General features: G+C 40.1%; 2 protein-coding genes across 8 annotated transcripts; both read right to left on the bottom strand.

Moving 5' to 3' along the window:
* Positions 1-474: 474 nt before the first annotated feature.
* Positions 475-27,730, bottom strand: LOC104607362 (pentatricopeptide repeat-containing protein At2g20540). 7 transcript variants are annotated; one of them, XM_088904439.1, is made up of 4 exons: positions 27,425-27,730; positions 24,635-26,807; positions 8,106-8,265; positions 7,087-8,013 (listed from the first exon to the last, which is right to left on the bottom strand). In XM_088904439.1, exon 2 carries the CDS (start codon positions 26,729-26,731, stop codon positions 24,992-24,994), a length of 1,740 nt encoding a protein of 579 aa, XP_088760565.1. In that variant the 5' UTR covers positions 26,732-26,807; positions 27,425-27,730; the 3' UTR covers positions 7,087-8,013; positions 8,106-8,265; positions 24,635-24,991. The 7 variants fall into 7 exon arrangements, with proteins under 7 accessions (XP_019055001.1, XP_088760565.1, XP_088760566.1 ...); XM_088904440.1 differs by lacking the exon at positions 27,425-27,730 and adding an exon at positions 27,242-27,347; XM_088904438.1 differs by lacking the exon at positions 27,425-27,730 and adding an exon at positions 27,085-27,235.
* LOC104607361 (uncharacterized) lies at positions 2,991-3,662 on the bottom strand. Its single transcript, XM_088903730.1, has one exon. The coding sequence runs from the start codon at positions 3,660-3,662 to the stop codon at positions 2,991-2,993; it is 672 nt and encodes a 223-aa protein (XP_088759856.1).

The raw sequence follows: 27,730 nt of genomic DNA, 5'->3' as shown, positions 1-27,730 counted from the left end.
TGATTCTGAAGAAGTTCGGGCCATAGCTCCAGTTGATAAGGTAAAACAAGCTTCACATATAAATCCAGTAACATCACCCGGATTTCGTTGTTGATCAGCATGGAGACTGCAGTATGCCTTGTTACACATATTGCATTTTGGAAGCGGAATCCAGCAGTCCAAACACAAGAAATCTATGCAAATGGTGTGCCCCATCTCTGTCAAGTCGATGCATCCACCGCACTCCACACACCTTGGAATGCAAAAGAAGCATCCTCTGCATTCAGATGATAGTGGCTCAGTCCTATTGCAGCTCTCCCTTGGGCAATCAAATACCAGTCTTATATCCTTGCACCTTGGGCAGACCTCCACATCAATTGGACTAGTGGTGCTCTCATGTCTGAGTGGTGAGAAGCATCTATAGTCGCGGAATGTTGAGTGCTGTTTCTGCTGCTCTTGTTGCAATTGGCTTATGTTAAGACAGGAGTAGAGAGTTTCAATGTGTTGTCTGGTTATTCCATAGACACCATGCAGCCTCAGGCGCTTCAAGTCATGGTTATGCTCAGTCAGCTTCTTCACTGCTCTCACAATGCCATCAGCTGTTAAGCTAGTGCATCCTGGTATGTAAAGCTGAACCAATACACAAGCATCAAATCTATTAGGCCCTGTTTTACCAAAACAGCAATACATGACCCAGTCATATTGGTGTTTGTTTTCTTGCCTATCATCAGCTTTATGCATAAGAAAATCCTTGCATATTTTTACTTCTCGAGTCCACCTGGTTTAATGACTTGATGAGACCTGCTCCTTGAAAAAACTTTCAATCCTTTTAAATTGTAGGTACAATCGCTTTTGACAATGGAAGACAACGCCAAGCCTCCTTGTTTTTGTGAAAATTTTTGAATGTTGGATGAGGTGGTTTTAACATTCACCGCGAAAAAGTGATTGCACCTACAATTTAATAGGAGCCAAAGTTCTCTCCTGCTCCTTGCCCTCTGTGTGTCTGATTTCTATGATTTTCTGGGGTTGACTTGTTCTTGTAGGCTTTGATAGCTAGTTTGATGGGTTCTGATGCCTTGCTAAATGGGCTTAGCTGATCAATTTTCTTTTAATAGCAGATGACCTAGCCTTCTGAGTTCTCTATGCTAACACTTGCACTATTTTTCAGTATTCAGTGAAAACTGAATAGTGAAAATCACTCCCTTTACATTCTTTATTTAGAACTAGTCTTTCATTCTCCTACACTCAAAAAAAAGTTTTCCATGATCATGCCATTCTGGTGAACAGTAAGTAGAAATATCCATTTGGCTTAATTAAGGGCACATTTACAATTTTACATGCTCCTGCACAAAGCATACTTGATGGGATTACTTCATTACACCAAGGCTCAGTTTGGAAGGAGTACAAATACAAATATGTACAGTACAAAACTTTGTATTTTGTATTATTTTGTATGCATTTGCACTGTACATATTTGTATTTGTACTCCTTCCAAACTGAGCCCAAGTCTTTTTTTTTTTCGAAGTACAGATTTACATTAAGTCTACCTCTCCCAGAACCCCATATTGCTTTGAAAATATGTATTGGTTCTAAACTGATAACTCGAGTAGAAGGAGAAGCTCTTCTATTTTTTTTTTTATTATCCTTCCTTTGCAAAGAATGAGTTATATATACACAATACACACCTCTCCTAGTTACACGTAAACTTGTTCTATCTCTCCTAGTTACATACAAACTTAAGATAAGAGGTATCCCTGAATTCAAGGGATATCCCCTAATTTACAGCTCACGCCAATACTCCCCCTCACGTTGGTGCGTACAAATCTTGGATGCCCAACTTGCCAAGTGAGTTGTAGAAGTTTTTACTGGATACAACATTTGTAAGTATATCTGCCAGCTGGTCTTCAGATTTGACAAAGGGAAATCGTATGATTCTGTCCTCGATATTTTGTTTGATGAAATGCCGGTCCACCTCCACATGCTTTGTTCGATCATGTTGGACGGGATTCTGAGAGATGTCAATGGCTGCCTTGTTATCACATAATAGGTCTATTTTAGAGGTTGGGGGGAAACCAATTTCAGTCATCAATCTTCTAAGCCAGAGTAGCTCGCAAAGCCCTTTAGCCATTCCTCGAAACTCAGCTTCAGCGCTTGATAGGGTTACTACCTTCTGTTTTTTTACTCCTCCATGTGACCAGATTTCCACCGACAAATGTAAAGTACCCCGAGGTGGATTTTCTATCTGAGACATTTCCGGCCCAATCTGCATCTGTGTAGCCTTCTATCTTCAGATGATTATTTTTTGAGAACATGATTCCTTTTCCAGGAGAGGACTTCAAGTATCGAAGAATCCGCATTACAGCATTCATGTGATCTTCGCTTGAGCAATGCATGAACTAACTTACTACGCTGACGGCGTAGGCGATGTCTAGACGAGTATGTGAGAGGTAAATGAGTTTACCAACCAACCTTTGATATCTCTCCTTATTGGTAGGTACTTGGTTTGGATATTCTCCAAGTCTATGGTTTTGAACGATTGGTGTATCTGCCGGTTTGCACTCTAACTGTCCCACTTTGGAGAGCAAGTCCAAGGTGTATTTCCGTTGAGACAGAAATATGCCTTCCTTTGATCTAGCAACTTCAATTCCTAGAAAGTACTTGAGCCCGCCTAAGTTCTTTATCTCAAACTCAGTTGCCAATTGCTTCTGCAGTGTTGCTATTTCTCCTGAATCATTCCCTGTGATAATCATATCATCCACATATATTATTAGAGTTGTCACCCTTCCTCGTTGGTGCTTCAGAAATAGTGTATGATCTGAATTGCTTTGTTGGAAGCCATATTTTCTCATCGCAAGACTGAACCTCCCAAACCATGCCCGTGGTGATTGTTTCAGTCCATATAGTGCTCGCTGTAGTTCGTTGTATAACCAGGTGGGATGTCCATGTATACCTCATCTTCAAGATCACCATGGAGGAAGGCGTTCTTCACATCGAACTGGTGTAGTGGCCAATCAAGGTTTGTTGCAAGAGATAACCGTTGCAACCTTACCACTAGTTTCGGCCTTGTCTTGACGTTTCCGAGCTTGGAGTTCATGCCACCAGTCGGGATAGCCATGTAGCTTGAAGCAATTCTCCTGGGTATGCTTTGAGTTACCACAATGAGAACATTTAGTTCCACCAGAAGATGCTCGAGATTTAGAGGACATACCAGATTTTTCGTTGCTTGCAGGCAGAGAGCCCGTTGAGGAGGGCGTAGGTTGCCCAGTCTTAACACCTTTAGAGGCCAAAACAGCTCCTGGAGTTTCAGTATTGTTGCCGGTGATCATGACCCTCTGTCGGATAGCTTCTCTCCGAACATGTGTGTATGCTTGTTCAATAGTGGGAAACGGATGCATTTGGAGTACATCTGCCCGAATCTTGTCTAGTCTGTCATCAAGGCCATCCAAGAAAATATACACTCTCTCTTCTTGAAGGAGAGTATTGTACCATTGAATATCCACCGCACACTCCATCGGATTCGGACGACAAAAATCAATTTCTCTCCACAATCCTTGGAGGTCATTATAGTACTTTTCAAGAGACCCTCCAAACTGGCGCAAAAAGGTCACACGGCGCCGGAGATCGTATACTTGTGAGGTATCACTGCCATCAAAGTACGTAGTAGCAATAGAATCCCACACCATCTTTGCTGTAGGGAATCGAATAAAGTTACCAATCAAGGATATGTCCATGGAGTTAATTAACCAACCTTTGACAATAGCGTTGTCGGTGCGCCACCTTCAAAAGGTTGGGTCAGTCGGTGGAGGCTGAGGAAGTTCACCATTAATATATCCCAGTTTGTCTCTGCCAGAGATATACATCTCAACAACTTGGGACCAAAGGGCATAGTTGGTGTCGTCCAACTAAATACCGATTTGAGCGGCGGAGGTCTCTGCAGTCAGGATCGGTTTGTGCAGGAGTTCAGTCATTCTGGTGGTCAATTCAGTGAGGGTAGGATTAGGCCGTTGTTCTCCAAATGGATCTGAGGTTTCCGAACCAGACATGATTGTGCCTGTAGAAGGGTGTTCTTCCGATGGCGTCGCGGAGTAGAAGGAAGTCAACAATCTCCCCTAACGCTGAGTGTTAGGGAACGGTGTTTGGTCGTTGCAGATCGCGAAGAGGCAGGCAGATTGCAGCGGCAGTAGCAGTTGTCAACCACCGGTGACCACGGTGGAATCACAGTTCTGATGTGAAGAAGATGAGGGTTGCACTCAGCAAGAATTCACAGCGGCAATATCAGCGGGTTGCAGCGGCAGTAGCAGTTGTCAGCTATCGGCGACCACGATGAGACGGCGAGATCTTAGCAGAGCAATTGTCGGTCTTGCAACGACAGTAGTAGTAGCCAACCACCGGGGTCCGCGGTGGGGTTGATAGTTATGGATAGAGGGAAAACACCATACGATAGGGCCACCGCCGGACTTGCAGCGGTAATAGCAGTGGATAGAGCCACCGTCGGACTTGCAGCGGTAATAGCAGTGGTCACCTACCGGCGACCAAGATTTCGCAGCGATCGAGACGTCGAGTTTGTCACGGATCGTGACGCTCTGATACCATGATAACTCGAGTAGAAGGAGAAGCTCTTCTATTTTTTTTTTATTATCCTTCCTTTGCAAAGAATGAGTTATATATACACAATACACACCTCTCCTAGTTACACGTAAACTTGTTCTATCTCTCCTAGTTACATACAAACTTAAGATAAGAGGTATCCCTGAATTCAAGGGATATCCCCTAATTTACAGCTCACGCCAATATAAACTTCTTTTGCATAATTAGCTCAAGACCCACTGTTTCAAGTCTGACACTGAAGCAACCTAATCTCATAACAGTGATAAGCTTCTATTTCAATAAGGTGTTTTGTGAAGCCATGGCATGAAATGATCTCATTTCAATTTATACGAATAAATGTTGACTTACACTAGAATGTCCTTTGAGATCCAAGAAGGCTTTAATTTTAATCTTCATCAACATTTCCAAATGAATCTGCTTTAGAGGATAACTAGTGGCCTCCAATGAAGTGAAAAACTAAAACAGAACATTTCATTCCTGAAGCTCTCCAAGCACTTAATAAGAAATTAAAGTGCTATAAATGATCGACAACTTCAACACCAGATATTGGCATACCTCTTGATTAAGAGAAAAGCATACTTGTTCTTTAGAAATATAAAACATACACGATTACTGCACATAGTATCATACTTGTTCAATTCAATATCTTTTCCTGTGGTTTTCTGTTCACATCAGGGGCTAGGCTTTGGCTGTTAAAAGACTTAAAATCTAGGTCAAAAATCAATAACGCCAATCTGGGCTGGTTGGTTGGAAACTCAATCATTCCATCTGGTCAGCCCAGGCCTGGTTCAGGACACACCAATCAACTGCTATATTCATTTGAATTTTTCTACTCAATATTTTAATGTAAGTTTCTGCGACAAGTAGACGGAGGAAGATCAATCAATCTATCTTATCCATTCCAAGCTCCGAACAGATTACTGAATTCACAGAGCTATTATGCTTAAAAGAAATCTACCCGAGTAGTTTAGCCTGAATCAATAACAAAACGGTGCTCTCAGTTTGTAATCACATACCTTATTGATACGGGGGTTGTTCTCTATGACCCTCTGAAGCGCTTCATCTGTTATCCTCACACAATTTATCAGAGCCAGAGTTCTTAACCTACCATGTGCGTTGGACGTAATCATCACCAAGATATTATCAGAAACCCGCAAACTCAAAGGCGGTTCAACGACAATATCCAGCCACAGCAACACATCGCCGTTAATTACATCTCTTATTGATCTACACACCTTCTTCATCACAAGAAGCTGAAACAAATGAAGGTAAGGAAGGACCAAGAACAAGGCTTCATGGGGTTGGCCTGATTCTATCATTTCTTCTGAAATCTCAAAGATTGAAATTTTGCAGGGAATTGTAGAGATATACCCGAGTTTACGTGGGGAGGAAGCTTGGACACCTGGACGTGTTGAGAATTACAGAGACCTTATTTGATAGTTTTCTGCTAGATGAAACGACAAACTGTTCCAGAAAAAGGACACGTTACTGCCTGGGGCCTCTATCACTCATCGCGTGAACTAACACATTGTTAAAGTTTAAACAAACAGACAGCTATAGTTTATTTAGACAGCTGTCAAATTGTTAGTTAAAACTGTTTAACTGCTTTGTAAACCTCATCGCAAATGGAGGGACGTCACCTCATCCCAGGAACCCATCTTATCGCAACCTGTATTTTGTCTATATATATATATCTCCTTTTGTCTCAAATCAATATACATATGCATATTTCCTCATTTCGAACCTCATTTTTCACATGGTATCAGAGAGCACCAGGTCATAAAACCCTGGTTTCCCATTTCTTGATCATCAATCGTCTTTCTGTCCTCCTTTCTCTTGTTCGTAATTAACCTACGATCTTCTCTATCTTCTTGTCTTCCTTACTTTTCTGATCTGTAGCCAAAATGACTATAGAATTGAGTTATAGCGGCGACATCAATTCTTTTATAGATTTGTCGTCATCATATTTTCTTCATCCATCGGATAACCTAGGTGCAGTATTGGTATCATTCTTGCTGAATGGAGAAAATTATCTGATCTGGAGACATGCAATGATCATTGCTCTCATTGCCAAAAATAAGATCGGATTCGTGGATGGAACAATAAGTAGGTCGGACGTCACCAGACCGACGGAATTGAAAGCTTGGTCAAAATGCAACTGCATGGTGGTCATGGTTGTCTCGTGGTTGTTTAATGCTAAGTCTTTGGATCCCTGTTCAATTCAATCTCAACCATCTGATCTTTGCAAAAATTTCCAAAAAATTCTGTAACCCTTTGAGAACAGCAGTAGTGGTTTGCTGAAGGTTGTGTTAAAAGGGGAGATGTTCATTGGTTGACCCAGAAGCTATGAGAGTGCAACGTGACAGGTTTACTTGGTGCGTCTCAGACTCAACTATGGTTCTTCAGTCACTAGATCCCAGGATTTTGCCTACTAAAAATTGATATATGTTTTACTGGGATTCTTTCTTTTCATGGTTCAAAATTCACAAATCTCGAGCGTTGAAGAAATTAATAGAAGTGAAATCTTAGTTAGTTTTTTTTCAAGTAATTAATGACAATATAAAAGGAAAAAAAAAAGAATAAACAGAAATCAGCCTAATCAAAGCACAACCCCAGGAGTCCATAAACAGAATGAAGCTAATCTCCTAGGGGGATCTTATGTAGTTATGTGATGTTAAAGTCAGCTTTGAATCCTTTATTTGAGAGTCAATCCGCAGTTGGGTTTCCTTCACACCATATTTGCCTATACACCACCTGGAATCCTGATTGCTCGGCTATAACTTGGTAATCCTTAACTAATTTGCTACATCTCCATGTAAGGGTGATTTTCCTAAGAAAGCAATTGATGACGAATTAAGAATCTCCTTTGATGTAGATCCTTCAACCTCCCAGCTAAGCAGACAGCAGTAGACTCTTAATGGGAACAGAGTTATAATGTTTCAGTTCACAACATAGATTCTATCCATTCAAAGAAGATGACCTAATTGACTAACATAGTAACATTCATGTCACGTCTACTTGAGCAAGAGCTGAATGTCCCAGTCATCAGGAAATATCACTATATCAGGGTACATTTGTCAGAGTTCTTTCCCCTAGGCCACAATAACATTGTCAAGGTTTTGATGCCTGCAATCCCTTCTATTTGCTCCATTAGTGATTTTTTTAATGATCCCTTCTCTGCTCCAAAAAGATGTCATTAAACACATAACTCGATGACCAAATTCAGGACAATACATATTTTTAATTTCAAATTAAAAACTGCTTTGATTAACTGGCAAGGTCTTTATAGTCTGAGACTTGAATGCAATAAAAGTAAACCAAGACAAAAAAAGATGACCCAAAGGCTTCTGCTATTTGACAACTCTGCACCATGTGGCAAAGATGAATGTGTCACTTCTACACATTTTTCATAAGAATGCATGAAGCCTGGTAAATTATAAGAAAAAACAAAAAACCTACATTAGAATTTTAAAGATAACTACAGAAGAAATGCAGAGAATTTATAAAAAGGCCATTACCCAATCTTGGTTCCAGCTGTATGGAGTTTTGGGAGGAGTAGACAGGATATGGACCTAACCTTGACCTTTTTCTTTAGCACAAAGTGGCTGCTCTCAGACTTGAACCAGTGTTTTCGCATATTTCAGCCTGATATTTTATCATTACACCAAGCAATGGCCCCTAGAGAAGGAAGGGAATCTATGACATCAATTAATTTATGCAATATTTTCCTATATAAATTTGTTTATTACTAATTGATGTGTAATATATGTAACTTGCACAATTCAAGAAATATATTCCAAGCCTATTCAATTTACAGAGCCATAAAAATCCTACATTAATCAATGCACAAACTGAAAATGGACAGAAGGAAAACTAAAATGTATGATGCTGAAGGATCAAACTAGGATATTAATTTCCTTTGTTTATAATGTTTGGTCAGTTGTTTAATTCTTGTTAGGCTGTTTTAACTAATTGGTTATTCTTATTTGTTATTGGGCTGTTAGTGGGCCTTGGGCTTGTCATTCTTTTATAATTGTTTATTTCTGTCCAGTTGACTTATAAGGGCAGAATTGTCATTGTATTTACAGTTCAAAGAAGTTGATATAAAAGTTAGGGGGATATCTCATTAAGACCCATGGTTGGAGTGTTCTTTTTCATCATTCTCTTCTTCTCCCTTCTTTCTATTTTGATGCAACTGTTTCTTGATTTCAACAACTTATTTTTGGATTTTCTTTGAATTATTTACACATCAAGTTAAAACAAAGATTCAAACCTCTGATTAATTAAAACCACAAGAAAGCAATTCAGAAAGATCCATATCAAGAGACTAGCAAAAATTTTAGTGCCGACTGTCAACCTGATACACCCTCCTTTATCCAGGCTTGGGACCGGTAATGTAAGACAAGCTCACACTGGGAGCTGGTCTACTACCTTACTATGATAATTTAGAAATACCAAGGTAGCTTAACATGTTGAATGATGAGTTCATACGTGACACGGCCACAACACTTCCATGCAACCCTCTAATGAAACACAAGAATGTTATCAATAAAATGAAAAACCAAATCACTAAATGAGTGCATGCATAGGTGATTTGGTTTCAATGAGTTGATATGGTCACAACACTTTTTTGCAACCCTACAGTAAAACACAAACGTGCTAACAATCAAATGAAAAATCAAATCACCCAATGGGTGCATGCCTTTTTCCTACCCTAAATGATATAAAATAGCCCACTAACAAAGGAAAAAAATAGAGGCAACCTCTAAGGTCTACCACCTTACTATGACAATTAAGAAATTCCAAGGTAGCCTAACATGTGTTGTGATATGTTCACATGGTCAAAATATTTTCTTGTGACCTTCCAATAAAACACTAACATGCTATTAATCAAAAGAAAAACCAAATCACCCAGTGAGTGCATGCCTAGATGATTTGATTTCGATAAGTTCATGTGGCCACAAAACTTTCTTGTAACACTTCAATAAATGACAAATATGCTAATAATCAAATTTAAAACCAAAAACCACCTTATGAGTGCATGCCCAGGTGATTTAGTTTCGATTAGTCCACATGGTCATGACACTTTTTTGCAACCCTCCAATAAAACATAAACATTCTTCAATCAAATGAAAGACAAAATTACCAATTGAGTGCACGCTTGTTGTTGCTACCCCAAGTGATACATGAACTACCATATGATAAAATGGCGAGTACCTATAGGTGTGGAGATTCTAAGACTTATGTATTAATTTTATCATAGTCCCTTTTGTACAATATTATTGTAATCTATAGTCTTTGTATTTGTTCTTTTTCTCTTTTAGCCCTTTATGGGCATTTCTGTAATTGTACATACTATTTTAATCTAATAGAGGCTCTTTGGGGTGAGGGTCGACTATTCCATTGACACCCTAAAAACTGTTTGTCTTCCTTCTTGTTTGATCCCTCTTGTTGTCATGGTATTAGAGCATTTGAGTTGATTCAAGACCTGAGATTCAAAAGGGTGATTGAAAGGGATTCAGACCTCCATTCAAAAATACTTTCAATACCATTTTGAGGGCTGTTTTGATCAACCCAAGATAACATGTTTTCTCTGAAAAAGACACCTACCAGGTGATTTTTTTTTTTTTTTGGTAATTTCTATCAATCGGCTGTTCTGTTCAGCCTTGTATTCTAAAGTTTGTGTTCCCCTGACCTACTTTAGATGTTCCATTGATTGGTTTGAAGATTTACTTCAATTTAGAAGGGTTTTGATCCCTTCTCTAGTTCCACAGGCCTACAACCTTCTATATTCGGATTGTCATTCCTAAAACCTAGTTGTTTTGGATTATTATATTCAAGAATCATATTTTCTTTGGTTATTGGATATTCGTTCTTGTGTTTAGAGGACTTTTTAATCAGTTTTACCTGAAGAACTGCTTCTCTAATGCAGGAGCTGAAGAATCAAATATGGAATTTTCTTAAAATTTTTGTATTTTTTGTATATTTGGACAGTATGTTGGGACCCAAATACCTTCCCCAAACCCAACACAGGGAGTGGAGCAGGCCACTACCCATCAGCAGTACTCAAGGAAGCAGAAAGGACAGGCGACAGAGCCTCAGAATTAGTTACACACAGAGAGGGTGATTCTGTCGACAGAAGATATTCCCTCCATGATATTTCCCAGAGTTTGTTATCAGTTAGTTATTCTGCCAATCAGAGGATATTCCCTCTATGATTACACCTGTAGGCCAGATATATAAGGCCATACTCTTTTAAAGAAGGCAGGAATGAATATCCCCTGTTTTCTCTTTCACTGAATCCCTCTTTTCCTACCTTCCCTTCTCTTCTTCCTCTCCATTTTCTGTTTCAGGAGGTTAAGCCACCCTCGAAGGGCCTTCCAAGGTGAGCGGTATCTCACCAAGTTGGTATCAGAGCAAGGTTGTAGACCAGCTATGCCGCAGACAAGATCCTCTACCATGGAAGACAGAGTCGACCAACTTGAGATTGGGTTCCACCAAGTACTGAACGAACTCAGGGATCTCAAGGTGGTCATCTCTAACCTCGCCTCCCAACAACAGTCCGGCGAGACCAGTCAGCCAACAGGGGCTGACGCCTCTGTTTCCGGTAGCCAGGGAACTGGGGGTTACCCTGCCGGAAAGGTTACTAAAATCAATTTTCCCAACTATTCCGGTGGAGATCCCATTTCCTTGGATCTTCAGAGCAGAGAGATTCTTCGAGTATCATGAAACCCCTGCACACCAGCGCATCGCCATCGCCTCCATTCACCTTGAAGGAGACGCTATTCTCTGGCTTTAGTGGTAACGACAAACCCATCCTCGGGTAGCTTGGGTGGAATTCACGGAAGCTCTGTGCATCCATTTTGGGCCGACGGCGTTCGTGGATTATGATGAACTCCTCACTCGACTAAAACAGACGGGGACAGTAGCAGACTACCAACTCGAGTTCGAAAGAATGGCGACCAGAGTACACGGATGGCCGGAGAAGGCCTTGGTTGGGTGTTTTGTGGGAGGTCTCAGAGAAGACATCTGCCTGGAAGTGAGAGCTCTTCGACCAGCGACAGTCATGGCGGCGGTGGGCATGGCTCGCTTGCAAGAAGAGAAGATTGATAGCATGCGCAGGACTAGCAAGCCATCCTATCCGAATGTGAGGGCTCTCCAGCGGGCCGAACAACAACCCCAAAAACAAGTTGGGGATCCTCAGAAGCCCACTTTGCCCAGGCCCACTGTGCCTTTCAAGCGCCTCTCGTGGGCTGAGATGCAGGCCTGACGCGAGAAGGGCCTCTGTTACAACTGTGATGATAAGTTTGGGCCGGGCCACAAGTGCCGGGTCCAGCGAGTATTTCTCCTTCAAACAGAGGGAGAACCGGAGGGGACAGAACCAGAGCACCTCGAAGACTGTGAGCTGATATCAGGCGAACCAGAACCGGTTGGAGCCGAGATCTCTCTACACACTCTCATGGGCCTCAACCCTCTTCAGTCCATGCGAGTAGAAGGAAGATTGGGTGGTCGATCTGTGATGGTTTTGATTGACAGTGGCTCTACTTTGAATTTCATCACTTGCCGTTTGGCAAAGCAACTAGGTATGACTATACACCCCACTCCTCTCTTTTCAATCCATGTGGCTAATGGGAATCAGATGTTATGTGATGGTGTATGTAAGAAGGAAAGGATCCTCGTACAAGGCCATAATTTCGTGGTAGATCTCCACCCATTGGAATTCTCGGGGGCTGATATTATTTTGGGAATCCATTGGTTACGTGGCCTAGGTCCTGCACTGTGTGATTGTGCCAGAATGACAATGGATTTTTGCCAAAATGGACAGACCTGCCATTTGCAAGGGGTGCGGCCCCCTAGTCCCCGAGGTGATACCTTAGCCTCTATAATACGGGCCTCCAAGGATACTGGACAGCCCTTGTTTATGCATTTAGGCATTCGGCCCACAGTTCCAATTTTAAACAATCAGGACTGTGACCAACCTAATGAAGCCCAACACCAGAGCCTAAGATCGATCCTCGATCAGTTTGGTGACATATTCAAGGAACCGAACCAGTTACCTCCACCCTAGGCCCATGACCATCAGATACCCCTCTTACCCGAATCCAAACCAGCCAATGTGAGGCCATATAGATACCCTTATTTCCAAAAGCTGGAAATTGAGAAGGCAGTAAAAGAGCTACTGGACAAGGGGCATATACAGACCAGCACCAGCCCGTTTTCATCCCCCGTACTCCTAGTGAAGAAGAAGGATGGTAGTTGGCGGTTTGGGGAAGCACAAGTTCCCAATACCTCTCATTGATGAACTGCTGGACGAGTTAGGGGAAGCACAAGTGTTCTCCAAACTGGACCTGCGGTCCGGGTATCATCAGATCCGGGTTCACCAGGCTGATATCCACAAGACAGCCTTTAGGACCCACGATGGCCATTATGAGTTTCTAGTTATGCCGTTTGGTCTTACCAACACCCCCTCCACCTTTCAGGTCCTCATGAATGACATCTTCAGGCCTTTCTTAAGGCAATTTATTCTAGTATTTTTTTATGACATCTTGTTTTACAGCAAGGATTGGGGCACCCATATGAAACATCTTAAACTTACCCTCACAATTCTGATAGAGCACCAGTTGCATGCCAAATTGGCAAAGTGCTCCTTTGGACAAAGACAGATTCGGTACTTAGGCCATGTGGTTGCTGCAGGCCAGGTCATGGCAGACCAAGAAAAGATAGGTGCCATCCAAAAATGGCCCAAGCCCACCACTATAAAGGCTCTCAGGGGTTTTCTTGGGCTTACCGGTTATTATAGGCGCTTCATTAAGGGGTATGGGCTTATGGCCGCCCCTCTAACACGCCTGTTAAAGAAGGATTCTTTTGGGTGGGCTGATGATGCCCAACGGGCCTTTGAAGACTTGAAGATAGCAATTTCTAGCCCTCCAGTCCTCACTCTTCCGGATTTCTCTCAACCCTTTGAGATAGAGTGTGATGCATCGGGTGTCGGAGTGGGGGCCGTTCTGATGCAGAAGGGGCAACCCATTGCTTATTTCAGCAAAGTTCTCTCAGCAGCTCACCAAAATCAGTCCACCTATGTTAAGGAAATGATGGCCATGGTAATGGCAGTACAGAAATGGCGTGCATACCTATTGGGACGCCAATTTATCATAAGGACAGACCAAAGAAGTTTGAAGTACATAGCAGAACAAAGGGTGCACACCCCGGAGCAGCAAAAATGGCTTAGTAAACTAATGGGATTCGACTACCACATCGAGTATAAACCTAGGCCTGCCAACAAAGTAGCTGATGCCTTATCACGGGTAGAAGAGCTGACCCAACTGACCTGCTCTCAGCCCAGTTTTCCCTTATTTGAAGCTATACGGCAAGAAGCCAGATCTGATCCACAGCTGCAAGACATCAGGGAAAGGTGGAAAAGTGACCCTTCTCAGGTTCTGGGTTATCAAATTGTGGGGCCTGATCTTTTCTTCAAGGGTAGGTTTGTGGTTGCTCCAAATTCCACCCACAAAACTGAACTGCTAAGGTTGTTTCATGATTCCCCATTGGGAGGACATTCAGGGGTGCTACGGACCCTAAAAAGACTCAGCAGCCACTACCATTGGGTAGGAATGCGCAAGGATGTGTTGCACTATGTATCAGAATGCCCAACTTGCCAACAACAGAAATACTCCTCACAATCACCTGCGGGCCTTCTACAACCCCTCAAGATTTCAAAGCAAGTGTGGGAAGACCTCTCCATGGATTTCATCACGGGACTCCCTCGTTCTGCAGGAAAAGAGGTCATCATGGTAGTGGTTAACCGCCTCACCAAGTATAGCCATTTCTCTGCTTTGCCTCACCCTTACACTGCAGCGATGGTTGCCGACATTTTCATACGGGACGTGGCGAAACTGCATGGAACACCAAGATCCATTGTCTCGGGCCATGACCCTGCCTTCCTAAGTTCATTTTGGAAGGAGTACTTCAGATTGCAAGGAACCCGACTACACCCATCCACTAGCTATCACCCGCAAACTGATGGACAGACTGAAGTCATTAATCGATGCTTAGAAGCCTACCTTAGATGCTTCATAGGGGAGAAGCCTAGACAATGGGCTCACTGGCTTCCGTGGGCAGAATACTGGTACAACTCAACTTATCAGTCAGCTGCAGGGATGACACCTTTCAAGGCCCTATATGGCAGAGAACCCCCTCACATATTACCCTACGAATATGGGTTGTCCAAGGTGGCAGAAGTAGAGACTCGCCTACTGGAAAGAGACGAGATTCTTAGACTGCTCAAGGCCAATTTGACAAAGGCCCAGCAACGAATGAAGATCAGCTATGACTCTCACCACCGCCCATTAGAGTTTCAGGTGGGTGATTTTGTCTACCTTAAGCTCCAACCTTACCGCCAGGTCTCAGTGGTAAGACGGGCTTGGCACAAGCTAGCTCCCAGGTATTATGGGCCCTACAAGGTGCTGGAAAGAGTGGGCCTTGTTGCTTACAGATTGGACCTCCCTACTACCTCGAAGCTTCATCCAGTGTTTCACATCTCTCTTCTCAAGAAGGCTGTGGGAAATCATACTCCTATCTCATCTAGCTTACCCCAATTCACTGAAGAAGGGGACAATTACACAGAACCCATTAAAATTGTGGATTTTCGATGGGTCTGACGAGGTGGGCAGGTTGTACCAGAAGCCAAGGTAGAATGGGCCGGGCTGCCCCCAGAAGACACCACTTGAGAACCTTATCTAAGGCTGAATGAGAGGTTCCCGAACCTAGACCTTGAGGGCAAGGTCAATGCTAAGGAGGGAGGAATTGTTGGGACCCAAATACCTTCCCCAAACCCAACACAGGGAGTGGAGCAGGCCACTACCCATCAGCAGTACTCAAGGAAGCAGAAAGGACAGGCGACAGAGCCTCAGGGACAGGCGACAGAGCCTCGGAATTAGTTACACACAAAGAGGGTGATTCTGTCGACAGAAGATATTCCCTCCATGATATTTCCCAGAGTTTGTTATCAGTTAGTTATTCTGCCAATCAGAGGATATTCCCTCTATGATTTCACTTGTAGGCCAGATATATAAGGCCATACTCTTTTAAAGAAGACAGGAATGAATATCCCCTGTTTTCTCTTTCACTGAATCCCTCTTTTCCTACCTTCCCTTCTCTTCTTCCTCTCCATTTTCTGTTTCAAGAGGTTAAGCCACCCTCGAAGGGGCTTCCGAGGTGAGCGGTATCTCTCCACAGTATGGGTATTTTCGTCATTTTAACTAGTCCTGTGTGGGGCCTGGGCTATAACATCTTGTTCCTCTAGTTTAGTAGGGCCTGTCTTTCAATTTTCAGTTTATTTGCACTAGTAGATAGAAAGTTATTGTGTTTCTTGATGCACAAGACAAGGAATGCATTTTTGTAATTATGGTGAACAGTATTCCGGGTCACACATGTCACTCTATAAATAGACGTGCTACCCCCCCCCCCCCCCCCCTTATTATAAAAAAAAAAAAATGAAGATTTCTTAAGAGCTCTCTTGCTGTATGGAGTGATTCCTTGGGATTTCTCTCTTTTCTCTCTCTACCCTTTACTCTCTCTTCCTCTCTCGTTTCTGTTTTTTGATAGCTTGTTCTAGCCCCACTGCATCAGACCTAATGGTTAGTCACCGTGTTCTTACAAAGTGACCGATTTTATGGGCCTAGGGTATCATTTAAACAATCCCATGGATATAGAATCAATGATGATAGGGTTTTTGAACCATATGAAGGGTCTATGGTTGATTTACTCAAGGAATTGGTGGAAGAAAGTAGATCTAGTAACGTTGGCTATAGGAGTAAGGTTTTCAAGAAGTCAGACAAGCATTCTTTAATTGGATTGCTATACTAGAAGAATATTTCAATTGGCATGATATGTCTGAAAAACAAAGATTTAGACTTGCACGCATGAAGCTCACGAGTATTGCTAAAGTATGGTAGAGGACTCTTGAGCAATGACTAGAAAATAGAGGTGAATATCCTATTACCACATGGGCAAAGATGAAGATGTATTTGCAAGAAAAGTACATTCTACAATATTTCCATGGTGATCTATATGTGGAGTTGACTAATCTCAAGCAAGATATGCTATCTGTAGTTCAATATATGCATAAGTTTGATGAATTATATTAGATGTGACATTACAGAAAGTGAAAGGCACAAATCAGTTCGTTTCAGGAATGGACTAAGGGATGATACCAAGAATGAATTGTCTACAATTCAGATTTATGACTTAGATCATGCCTTTGAATTGGCTCTTAAGATAGAGAAAAAGCAGCTGATTACAACAAAGAATTTGAAGCCAATGAGAAGAAAGTACAAAGTTAAAGATAAAGAACATGATTTCTTGCATGTTGATGCCCATCTTGGAGCTAAAGTTGTGAATGAAGAATTTCAACCTATAGAAGTTGTAAACATTGAAGATCAAAATGGTGCAAGCCAAGAAAAGATTAGAATTGTTGAAGAAGGAATTTCCAAAACCTATGGTCAACTTGAGGTTAATGACCAAGAAGAGATAGAAGTGGAGCAAACTGAAGAACTTCAGGTGCAAGATGCAAATGTGTTGGTTGTAGTAGATGTTAGCAAGGAAGTAAGTCATGAATTTACCTTACAAGTTCAACTGGATCCAATTCAAGAATTACAAGTTGACATAGTACAAGTTCCACCAACATCAATAATGGTAGAAGTTCAAGATTTTACTGAAGAACCAAGGGGAGCTGGACACATAGAGATGGAGATTTCTCAACTAGAGATTGAAGGAAAAGTTTCAAATGTTGCAGTTGAGATTTTGGATATGAAAGTTCATAGTGATAAGCAAGGGGAAGATTCACCACAAGATAGGTTAATTGGTGATGTAAGTGGTCAAGAAGCTAATGTTATTGGTTATTTAACAACAAAGGTTATGGAAGGCAGTATTTTAGACATACATTTCTTTCAAGATCCATTTATAGCTTTGTGTGTGGCATCTACTCTACAGTCCAAGCATGTTGAAGTAGTTTTGGGAATTACTACTCATTTTGTCATTGAGGCACATCAACTTTTCATCCTCAAGTTCTTCAAAACTCGAGGACAAGTTTTTTTGAAGTAGTTATGGGAGAATAATGTGGGAGATGAAGAATCAAATATGGAATTTTCTTTTTTTTTTTTGTATTTTTGGACAGTATGGGTATTTTCATCATTTTAACTAGTCCTGTGTAGGGCCTGGGCTTTAACATCTTGTTCCTCTAGTTTAGTAGGGCTTGTCTTTCATTTTCAGTTTATTTGCACTAGTAGGTAGGAAGCTATTGTGTTTCTTGATGCACAAGACAATGAATGCCATCTTTGTAATTATGGTGAACAGTATTCCAGGCCACACACGCTACCCTATAAATAGATGTATTCTCTTCCTTTTGAAGATAATGAATGAATGAAGATTTCTTTAGATCAAGTTTGCTGTATGGAGTGATTCCTACAAACCCTAGAGTGATTTTAGGACCCCTTGGAGTGATTCCTTGGGATTTCTCTCTCATTTCTCTTTCTCCACCCCTTCTCCTCCCTCTCTCTCTCACACACTCTCTCTTATTCTCTCATTTCTGTCTGGTGATAGTTTGTTCTATCCCTACTGCATCATTCTCTTTGCTCATTTTTGGACTTGGACTCATTCCTGTTATCATTCTGGACTGGAAACTATTAACCTAGATGGCTGATAAGGTTGATGTCATACATGTGAAGTTCAATGGAACTAACTACAGTATGTGGAAGTTCCATTTTGATTTCTTTGTTGAGGCAAAGGTTCTAGAAGGTTATCTGAATGGTACAATTACTAAGCCGGATGAAGATGAAGCAAAGGCTTTTCAACAATGGAAACTTGACAATGGAAAATTGGTTTCTTGGATTCTAAGTTCCATGAAACAATTTTTTTTTTTTATCAATAACCAAAAGTTTCATTAATAATGAGCAAAATACAAGAGAACATCCAGGCGAGAGATAAACTCTCTTAACGCTTTCCAAGATGACAATAGAGGATAGCAATTACAAAACAGCCCAGAAAAGTTGATCCCTTCCCACCCCTTGCTTTGCCAAGACATCGGCAAAAGCATTTGCACTCCTTTTAATCCATTGCAACTTGATCTCTATATCCTGAGTTAAAAACTTAAACTTCCTCTTTTCATTAACAAATTTCTACCAGCCAGTCTCGTCTTTCTGCAGCCAGCTAACTACCAGCTTTGAATCCCCTTCTATGATCAACTTTCTTATATTAAGCTCCTTTGCTTTTTGGATCCCTTCCATCACATCTAGGATTTCTTCCCTCAAGGAGTCTCCCGCACCTATTGGTCCCAAGTAAAGGGCAATAACTCCTCCCTCCTCATTCCGAAAAACACCATTTAAACAATATTGTACCCATGAGAAGAATGGGAATTGCTTTTGAAATGTATGCTTATTTGAAGAAGGTTTATTACTAGTCTAACATGTCTAGGCAGTACCAAATTGAATATAAGATCTTTGTATATCGTCAAGGAAACAGGAAAAAACATGAATATTATGTCAAATTTCTGGATTTGTGGGTTGAATATGGGCTAGTACACATTGACCCTTCCGATCCTCCTAAATGTGTTAAGTATCTTCAAAAAATTTAAGAGAAACGGAAGATTAATAAGTTTCTCATGAGGCTTAGACCTGAATATGGGATAATTAGGTCTAACATTCTGAGTTCGGGAACCCTTCTAAACTTGGATTCAGTGATGGGGGAACTCTTGAGAGAGGAGAGCCGACTTTTGACTGTTGCGGGAGTTAAAGGGAAATTGATGGATTCTGGGACTGATACTACTTTTATTGCACATGGGAATAAGAAGCCAACTACTAAGGACTTCTCAGAAATTCAATGTTTTGGGTGCAAAGGGTTTGGTCATATTGCCTCTCATTCTGAGAAGAAAAATATGTGCACTTACTGTAAATAGCTTGGTCACATTATTCCTAATTGTCTTTTCGACCAGATAAGGGTGCTCAAAATAAGAATAAACTATGTTCATATCAAGTTACTGAGGGCCATACTTCTGACATGACTACTACCAAGAGTGATTCCTCTGTTAAAGGTGAATCATCCATATCTGTGGATGAAGAAAAGAATCAATAATTGGTATCTTCTAATATCTCCTCTATTTTTTCTACCATTGGCTTGTTTGGTAAGCCCTCTACCTATTGTTTTAAGCCCTCACAAGTTTGGATTATTGATTCCAGTGCCACCAACCATATGACCAGAGCCTATCCCAATCACCCAAGTTAACTTACTAAAACTCATTATAAACACATTGTTATTGTTACTGTTAATGATGAAAAGCTAAGCATTGGTAGTAATGACCTGTCTCTGAAACTTTCACCCACCCACTATGTCCTTCCCTCTTTCAAAGACCTTCCTTGTTTCCAATCTTACTACCAATTTAATTTTTCTTGGCCAACTTGTTGATGAAAGAAATGTTCTCACTTTTTCTCATAATGGTTGTTTGATCTAGGACCAACACATTGCGAAGGTGAAAGGGAAGTGGTGTAGACTGGGTTGCCTATTTGCATTGGAGTTTGAGAAATTTACACGATTAACATCCTTGTCTTATCTTAGTTATTCTGAATCTAGTTCTATTAAGAAATAATGTATGGGATTTATGGCATAAACGATTGGGTCATCATTGTTTTGAAAAATTAAAGTTTTTGTTTGATTCGGGTTTAATCATGAACAAGATTCCTCCTGTTCGTACTTTTGATGCTTCATGTACTATTTGTTGCCTTAGGAAAAGTCATATTTTACCTTTCTTTCATAAATCTAAGTATGCTACTTCACCTTTTGAGAATATACACAATGACATTTGGTCTGCTTCTGTTACCTCACAATTATACAAATACTGTGTATTATTTATTGATGATTGTACCAAGTATACGTGGATTTACTTCTTATAGCATAAATCGTCAGCCTCATATAACTATTGTCCATTGCACCATTTGTTATGTTAGAGGCACAATTTCCCAGTAGGGATGGAAACAAATTGAGCCTTTCACAAGCTATTCAAGCTCGGATTGTGAAAAGCTCGATTTGGCTCGATCTAAACCAAGCTTTGACCTGAACTTGAGCCTAATATAGCTCGGCTCGCGAAACTAATCAAGCCTACATATAAAAATAATATATACATAAATATATAAATAAAAAATAAAAATATTATATATAATATTTTTAGTTTTTATATGTATAATAATAACTAGTTTTTGTAATTCTTAAATTTTCATTATAAAATAAAAAAATATATATATGTTTTTTTTATATTTATAATTTTTTAGTTTTATAGGAAGCTTGGCTCACAGTTGAGCTCGAGCTTACGAGCTTTTGAGTCGAGCCAAGCTCGAACTGAACTCGAGCCTCATGGCTTTCTGGCGAGCTGAGCTCAAATAACTAAAATATTCAGCTTAGCTTGGCTTAAATCCACCCCTATTTCTTAGGGACTGTTTTTCTCCTCCTCTTCTCTCATTCAAGTGAGAGCATATGTTGATGCTGATTGGGCTGGATGCCCCGACACTCACAGGTCCACTTTGGGATGGTGTATTTTTCTGTGTGATTCTCGCATCTCCTAGAAGTGCAAGAAGCAACAGACAATATCCAAATCTTCCACTAAAGCTGAGTATAGGGCAATGTCTTCCACTTGCAGTGAGATTGTTTGGTTACAATCTCTCTTTATGGACCTTGGTACTCAACTTCCCACTCATACTCCTCTTTGTGACGACAATACAAGTACCACCAAGATTGCTCAAATCATGTCTTCCATGAAAGGACTAAACATCGAAGTGGATTGTTATTTCATCCGAGATCCTTTCACTGCTAGCTCCATTTCTCTCCCTCATGTTTCTTTGGACATATCTTCACCAAAGCCATGACTAGGGCTCAAGATCTCCATCTTTCTGGGCAAACTAATGCTTATGTCTACACATCAATTTGAGGGGGAGCGTAAAGATTCTAAGGTTGATGTATAGGTTTATCATAGTCTCTTTTGCATAGTATTATTGTAACCTATAGTCTTTGTATTGTCATTTTTCTCTTTTATCCCTTTATGGGCACTTCTATAATTGTACATATCATTTTAATCTAATAGAGGCTCTTTGGCGTGGAGGCCAACTATTCCATTGACACCTTGAAACCATTTGTCTTCCTTCTTTTTCAAACCCTCTTGTTGTCAATATGATTTGCTACCTTACTAGGAATATCAAGAAATATTAAGGTAGCCTAACATGTGGAGCATTGAGTTCATATAATCATAACACCTTCTTGTGACCTCTAAGAAAACCTAAACATGGGTCAAAGGATAAACCAAACCACCCAGTGTGTGCATGATTGGGTGATTTGGTTTTCATGAATTCACAAAGTCACAACAATTTCTTGTGCCCATCCAATAAAAAGAACATGTTACCATCAATCAAGAGCATGTTTGGGACCGATGCCATTTTCCCAGAAATGATGCCACATTGATGCCACATAGGAGATATGATGTTGGGGGGAAATGATGCCTATTTGATTAGACATTTTTCCGAAAAACGTTTTCTCATACCACTCCTCGAAAATCGAGAAAGACATGATCTAAGAAAACGTCCTTTTTGACATTTTCTCATTTTTATACCATTGCTAGCAATGGTTTGCTATGTGGCATTTAAAAATGCCTAGGTGGCAGCAATGGTCCCAAACAAAAAAGAAATGTCATTTAAGAAAATGACATACCAATTTAGCACTGTTTTCTCAGAAAATGGTGTTGGAGAAACAGCATTGGTTCCAAACATTACCCAAATGAAAAACCAAATAACCTAGCAAAGGTATGTTTGGTATTGCCACAACAAATGATAGAAGAGCAGCCCACTATCATATAAAGTAGAGACTATCTCTAGGATATACTACCTAACTATGACAATCAGGTCTCACCAAGGTAGCTTACCATGACAATCAGGCCTCACTTAGTCGCCAAGATAATTTTTGCATGATGCTCTTGGATACTTTTATATTCTTAATTTGCTGATATTATAATAACAAAACACACATTATAAAACTAAATTGTTCACTTTGAGTTAAAATACAAGTTCCTTTTTTTTTTTTGAAAAAGGTAACGTAATATTTATTGAATCAAAAGCTGCACATACAAGTTTCTTTTTATTATTTTTCTTATTTCTTAGGATTCAATCAAGATGTATACTGTCTTGAATCCTTGAAGACTTCAAAACCGGAACTAATAAGCATGGGAGAGCTCAAAATTTTGTCCAATCAATACATATTGATTTTCTGCAACATTTATTAAAAATTAAAGCAAAGTACAAGTAGAGCAGAGGAGAGATAAATTCTTTTAACTCTCCTCCCTACAAAACAAAAAATCACAATACAGCCCAAAACATTTGATCTCTTCCCACCCCTGTTTTTCTAGTACATCAGCAAACAAACAAATTAGCACCCCTGTTCTTCCTCTTCTTTCATCCTTTTCTTTTCTTCTTTTCCTAGGACAAAAATAGAGGCTCAATCCCTCTATTTTCTGAAATTCCTTTTCTTTCTTCCATTCTTTTCATGAATATGTTGATTTTCTATGTTTTAAATGAAGTTCATACATTTTTTATGAAGATTTTAGACAATTAGGCAGTGTTTGGCACCGCGTTCATCTCGTGGACCATGGGATGAAGACCCGTTCGATTGGGTGTGGACGGGATGTGGACCGGTCCCATCCACACCCCAATACATCGTCAACGGGAAAAACTCGTGGATACGTCCCCTCCACGGTTTATTTTTGATCCCATGCTTCAAGGAGCAGGGGTTAGAGGTTGTGTGATCTAAGATAGACTACAGATACACAAAGATACACCTTCAATTTTATCTCTGAAATTCCTGTAGTTGCATTTCGGCTGTATGCTCTAAAATATTAATTATTTTTACTTAATTTTTTATTTTTTATAAAATTTTAATGTTTTTATCAATAAAATAATATTTTTAAATATTTAAAATATATTTTTTAATTATTTTCTATTATTTTATAAAAAATTAACATTTATTGGTTAATATTAATTCATTGATGCATTTATTTAAATATTTATCATATAAAATACAAAAATTAGATATTTATGATTAACTGTGTATATCATTCATAAAATGTATATGAGATACATGGAATCAAAAAAGTGGACTGTGGTGTGGTGTGGATTGGTCCCTGCCACACCACGCTATAGAACGCCACTGTGAGTGTGGACTGGACCAATCCACACAGTTTGTCCATAGTTCAGAACAACTGTGGACTGTGGTGCGGTGTGGATTGGTCCCTACCACAGGGTGTGGTGTGGACCAGTCCACACCCACCAATTTCTCATCCACACTACAGAACACCCCCTTAATAGTGACGGCTGGTTTCTACTTTCTATGGAACCTAGGGAATTACCCTAGGATTCATGATTTTCATTCAAAAAAACACATCACCTAGGCAATTACGACATGGTGCCTTTAATCACCTAGGACTTTGTGCAAAACATGACATACAAGTTCATTTTATCAAAGAGATTAAGATGGCTAACCAGGATGCAAGCTGCTTGCATATACTAAATATCTACTAAAGGTTATAAGATAAATGTTCATGCACATAGTAAGTATCATAATGTCTCCTTCAAGACCAAGAGAAAGCACCTTCTGCAAAACCCATTAGGAGCATCCAAATTTGCATAATCAAGGCTTCACAACCCATCCTTACTGCCTAACTGCTAACTTATTGACCAGCTCACTTGCCTCCAAAGCCTCCTCCAGAAAAGAAAAAAAAAAAAAAAACACCATTTTGATCCAAATAAGAATGATCCGTTCTATCTTCATATAGTTCAATTAATTAGACACCTCTAATCTGAAAATCTGAATAAGAAGCATCAAATTTTGATTAACAACCATAATCATATATGCACCTACCAAAAAAAGAAAAAAAAAACATAATCAAATATACCAACAACAAAACATGAATGAAAAGAATAGAAAAAGATCAAAAAAAGTGGAAGCCTCAGTCTTACAGTATTACCTTCTTAAGGGCAACTTTTGGGCATTTGTTGTAAAGCTTTTCTTTAGCATGCAGTCAAGGGATTCCTTCGTGCAGAGAAAACCTCAATTTTGTAAAGTAACAAGCATGTCTGAAGCCTTGAGTCAAACTTTGAGTTCAAATTCAATCTCTCACCTTCCCAAAAGAACTCAACAGGAGATAACTACCTCCATTAAGACTTGGGTTGAAATTCTTTGGTGCCTCAAATTACAATCCCAACAGCTTGGAAAAAAATTAAATTAGATAATTAATGAAACCAATCTTAATCTTGGGAGGGAAGTTCATGAGTTACATAGCATTGTGGACCACAGTGTGGACACCTTAATCTCCCTTCTGTTCCTACAAAAATAACAACTTCCCCAGTCCATCAAGAGCCATATACAACTCCATAGCTTGAGGATGTGATTTATCTCCAACTACAAATTCATGGACTGCACCTTTTACTTGGATCCAACTACGTCCAGGAGGCTTTTCCTTCCTCTGTTCTCCTCTCATCTCCTCCCGAACATGCACAGCTTCACACCATTGGTTCTTCTCTGCATACAAATTTGATAAAAGCACACAAGCTCCACCTTTATATTGACATAATGATTCAATCTTCTTCAGAACATTTTCACCCAACACCATGTTGTTGTGGACTCTACAAGCACTAAGCAAAGATCCAAGAATTTCCAAATTGGGATCCATTGGCAGCTTTTCAACAAAACCATAGGCATGCTCAAGAAGCCCAGCTCTACTAAAGAGGTCCACCATACATCCATAATGCTGGAGCTGGGGTACAATGCCAAATTCAGCTTCCATGGACTCAAAAATCAGCATCCCTTCATCTACTAGCCCTGCATGCGCACAAGCAGACAGAACAGCAATGAATGTAATGGCATCTGGAAGAACTCCAGTCCCCTTCATTTGCCGGAACAAAGAAATTGCATCCCTGCCATGGCCATGCATGGCTAAGCCTGCAATTAATGCAGTCCAAGAATACACATCCCTATGAAGACCTTGTATTTCATGGAAAACTTGGTAGGCACAATTAATATTCCCACACTTACCATAAGCATCTATAAGCGAATTCCTTACAGAAATATATGCAGTCCATCCAATCTTCTCCGTATAAGCATGTAAACACTGTGTGTGATCCAAAGAACCTAAATTCACGCAAGCTGATATTACAGAGATTATAGTAGCAACATTGGGCTGTATATATGACTCATCACCAATCATTTCAGTAAAGATGAAGAAGGCCTCAGTATAAAAACCTTGGGAGGCAAGACCTGAAATCATGGTTGTCCAAGACACAACATCTCTTTCAATCATTTCATCAAACAATTGCCATGCATCCCCTGGGGACTCACAGACCAAATACAGGTTGAGAAGTGCATTCTGTGCAAACAAAGAAGTAGCATACCCAAATGCTAAAACATGACAATGGACTTGTTTCACCAAACCCAATTCACAAGAAGACTTACATGCCTCGAGCAAGAAAGGAAAGGTGTATCTATCAGGCAAAGTTCCTAGGCGAAGCATTTCAACGTAATAATGAAAAGCAAGTTTATTGTCAAACGAATGCTTAGAGAACGCAAAGGCCCTGATCATGGTATTCCAAGAGAAGATACTGGGTCTCTCAATTTGGTTGAAAATAATAGTTCCATGACTTCTTTTTAGGTCAGCCTCCTCATCTTCTGAAGTGCAAACACAGAAATAAAGAACACGGCTCCTCACAAATGAGTTTCGGTGGAGACCAGAAACAAAGATGTAGGACAGGAACTGTTTCAATTGGCTCACAGACTTGCATTGCTCTTCAAGGGCATGCAGACGAGGGTATCTTTGATATAATTCGTTCTGAGAAGCCCAGTCAATGGAGATGTTTTGGTTTATAGTGTTATACTGGTTTTTGAGAACACTAGCACCAACAGCAGGGAAGTTACGAAAATGGTATATTTTGCAGGCATAGTGATTAATAAATGGGCTTGACCAAATCTTATATGTGCAATATCTGCTTGACATGCCCAGAATGTTTTGTCTCAAAATGCAATTTAGGGCCGCCGTGCCATGTGGAGGAAACATTATGGTTGAGAACATTTATAAGCTGGGGCATAATTTGTATCATGGTCTGGATTATTGAACTATTTTTACGAGTATTGAATATGTGTGATGACTGCAAAAAAAAAAAGAATAAGTTAGATTATCAATGTAGACTTCTCTTGTAATTGAACAGAGATACACATTAATCATCAAATAACTAATAATGTATATTCACAGAGATTCTCTGTTACGATAAAAAAGGGAGAAAAAAAAAAGTGCATTTATAGAGATGGCATGATTCAAAAACACACAAATTAAAAAACAGAATCATATTAGATATCATCACGGGAATCTTCATATAAATTAAAGTTGTGAAGCTATCAAATGCTTTGGCTAATATTTATATATACCATGCCTCTTTCAGAAATGCAGAATTGCAAACGATTTCCATTTAGATGAACAAAAGTTCCACTCAGATATTCCATTAGTTAATAATAAATAATAATTGCCCAGGAAAAGCCGGGTTGGAATAGTTCAAACTAGAAAAGAAAAGAAGGGGGCGCTAACCACGATGTCGTTCAATTGCAATAAAAAGCAAAGTAAAGAATCATGTTCATGGGTCAATGTTTAAATCAAGGTCTAAGCGAAATAGCGAAGCAACAACTGTTTATGAAAGCAGTCAAATATCTAATCGATGGTGACGGTCAAAGTCAATGGGAAATTAAAACAAACACATAGATGGTACTCAACTCGGATCATCGTTTGCAGTTGCAGGGACCGAGCGGCAGGGCGTACCATGTCGGGTCGTTTAGGGCGATGGTACTCAACTCAACTCAGCCACTGCAGTGCTACTATGGTCCACGCTTACTTTTTTGAACGATAGTGATCGTACCGATATACCGGTATATCCCTGCGCGCTGGTTATCTCTTTCCCTACTTTTTTTTTTTTTTGGTGGAATATCTCTCTCCTACTTAAGATACACTTGCATTGGCCTCACCTCAAGAGGACCATCACTTCTTTACTTCCTTGACAATCTACTCTCTTTCACTTCTTCT

Source organism: Nelumbo nucifera, chromosome 4 (assembly GCF_055504915.1).
Source record: "Nelumbo nucifera cultivar China Antique chromosome 4, China Antique-T2T, whole genome shotgun sequence".
NCBI classification, from domain to species: domain Eukaryota; kingdom Viridiplantae; phylum Streptophyta; class Magnoliopsida; order Proteales; family Nelumbonaceae; genus Nelumbo; species Nelumbo nucifera.
This window is presented reverse-complemented; position numbering and strand designations above follow the sequence as displayed.

Bases quoted from the DNA above. Each gene is read 5' to 3' on its own strand.
- LOC104607362 (XM_088904439.1), bottom strand. From the start codon at position 26,731: ATGTTCTCAACCATAATGTTTCCTCCACATGGCACGGCGGCCCTAAAT.
- LOC104607361 (XM_088903730.1), bottom strand. From the start codon at position 3,662: ATGGTGTGGGATTCTATTGCTACTACGTACTTTGATGGCAGTGATACC.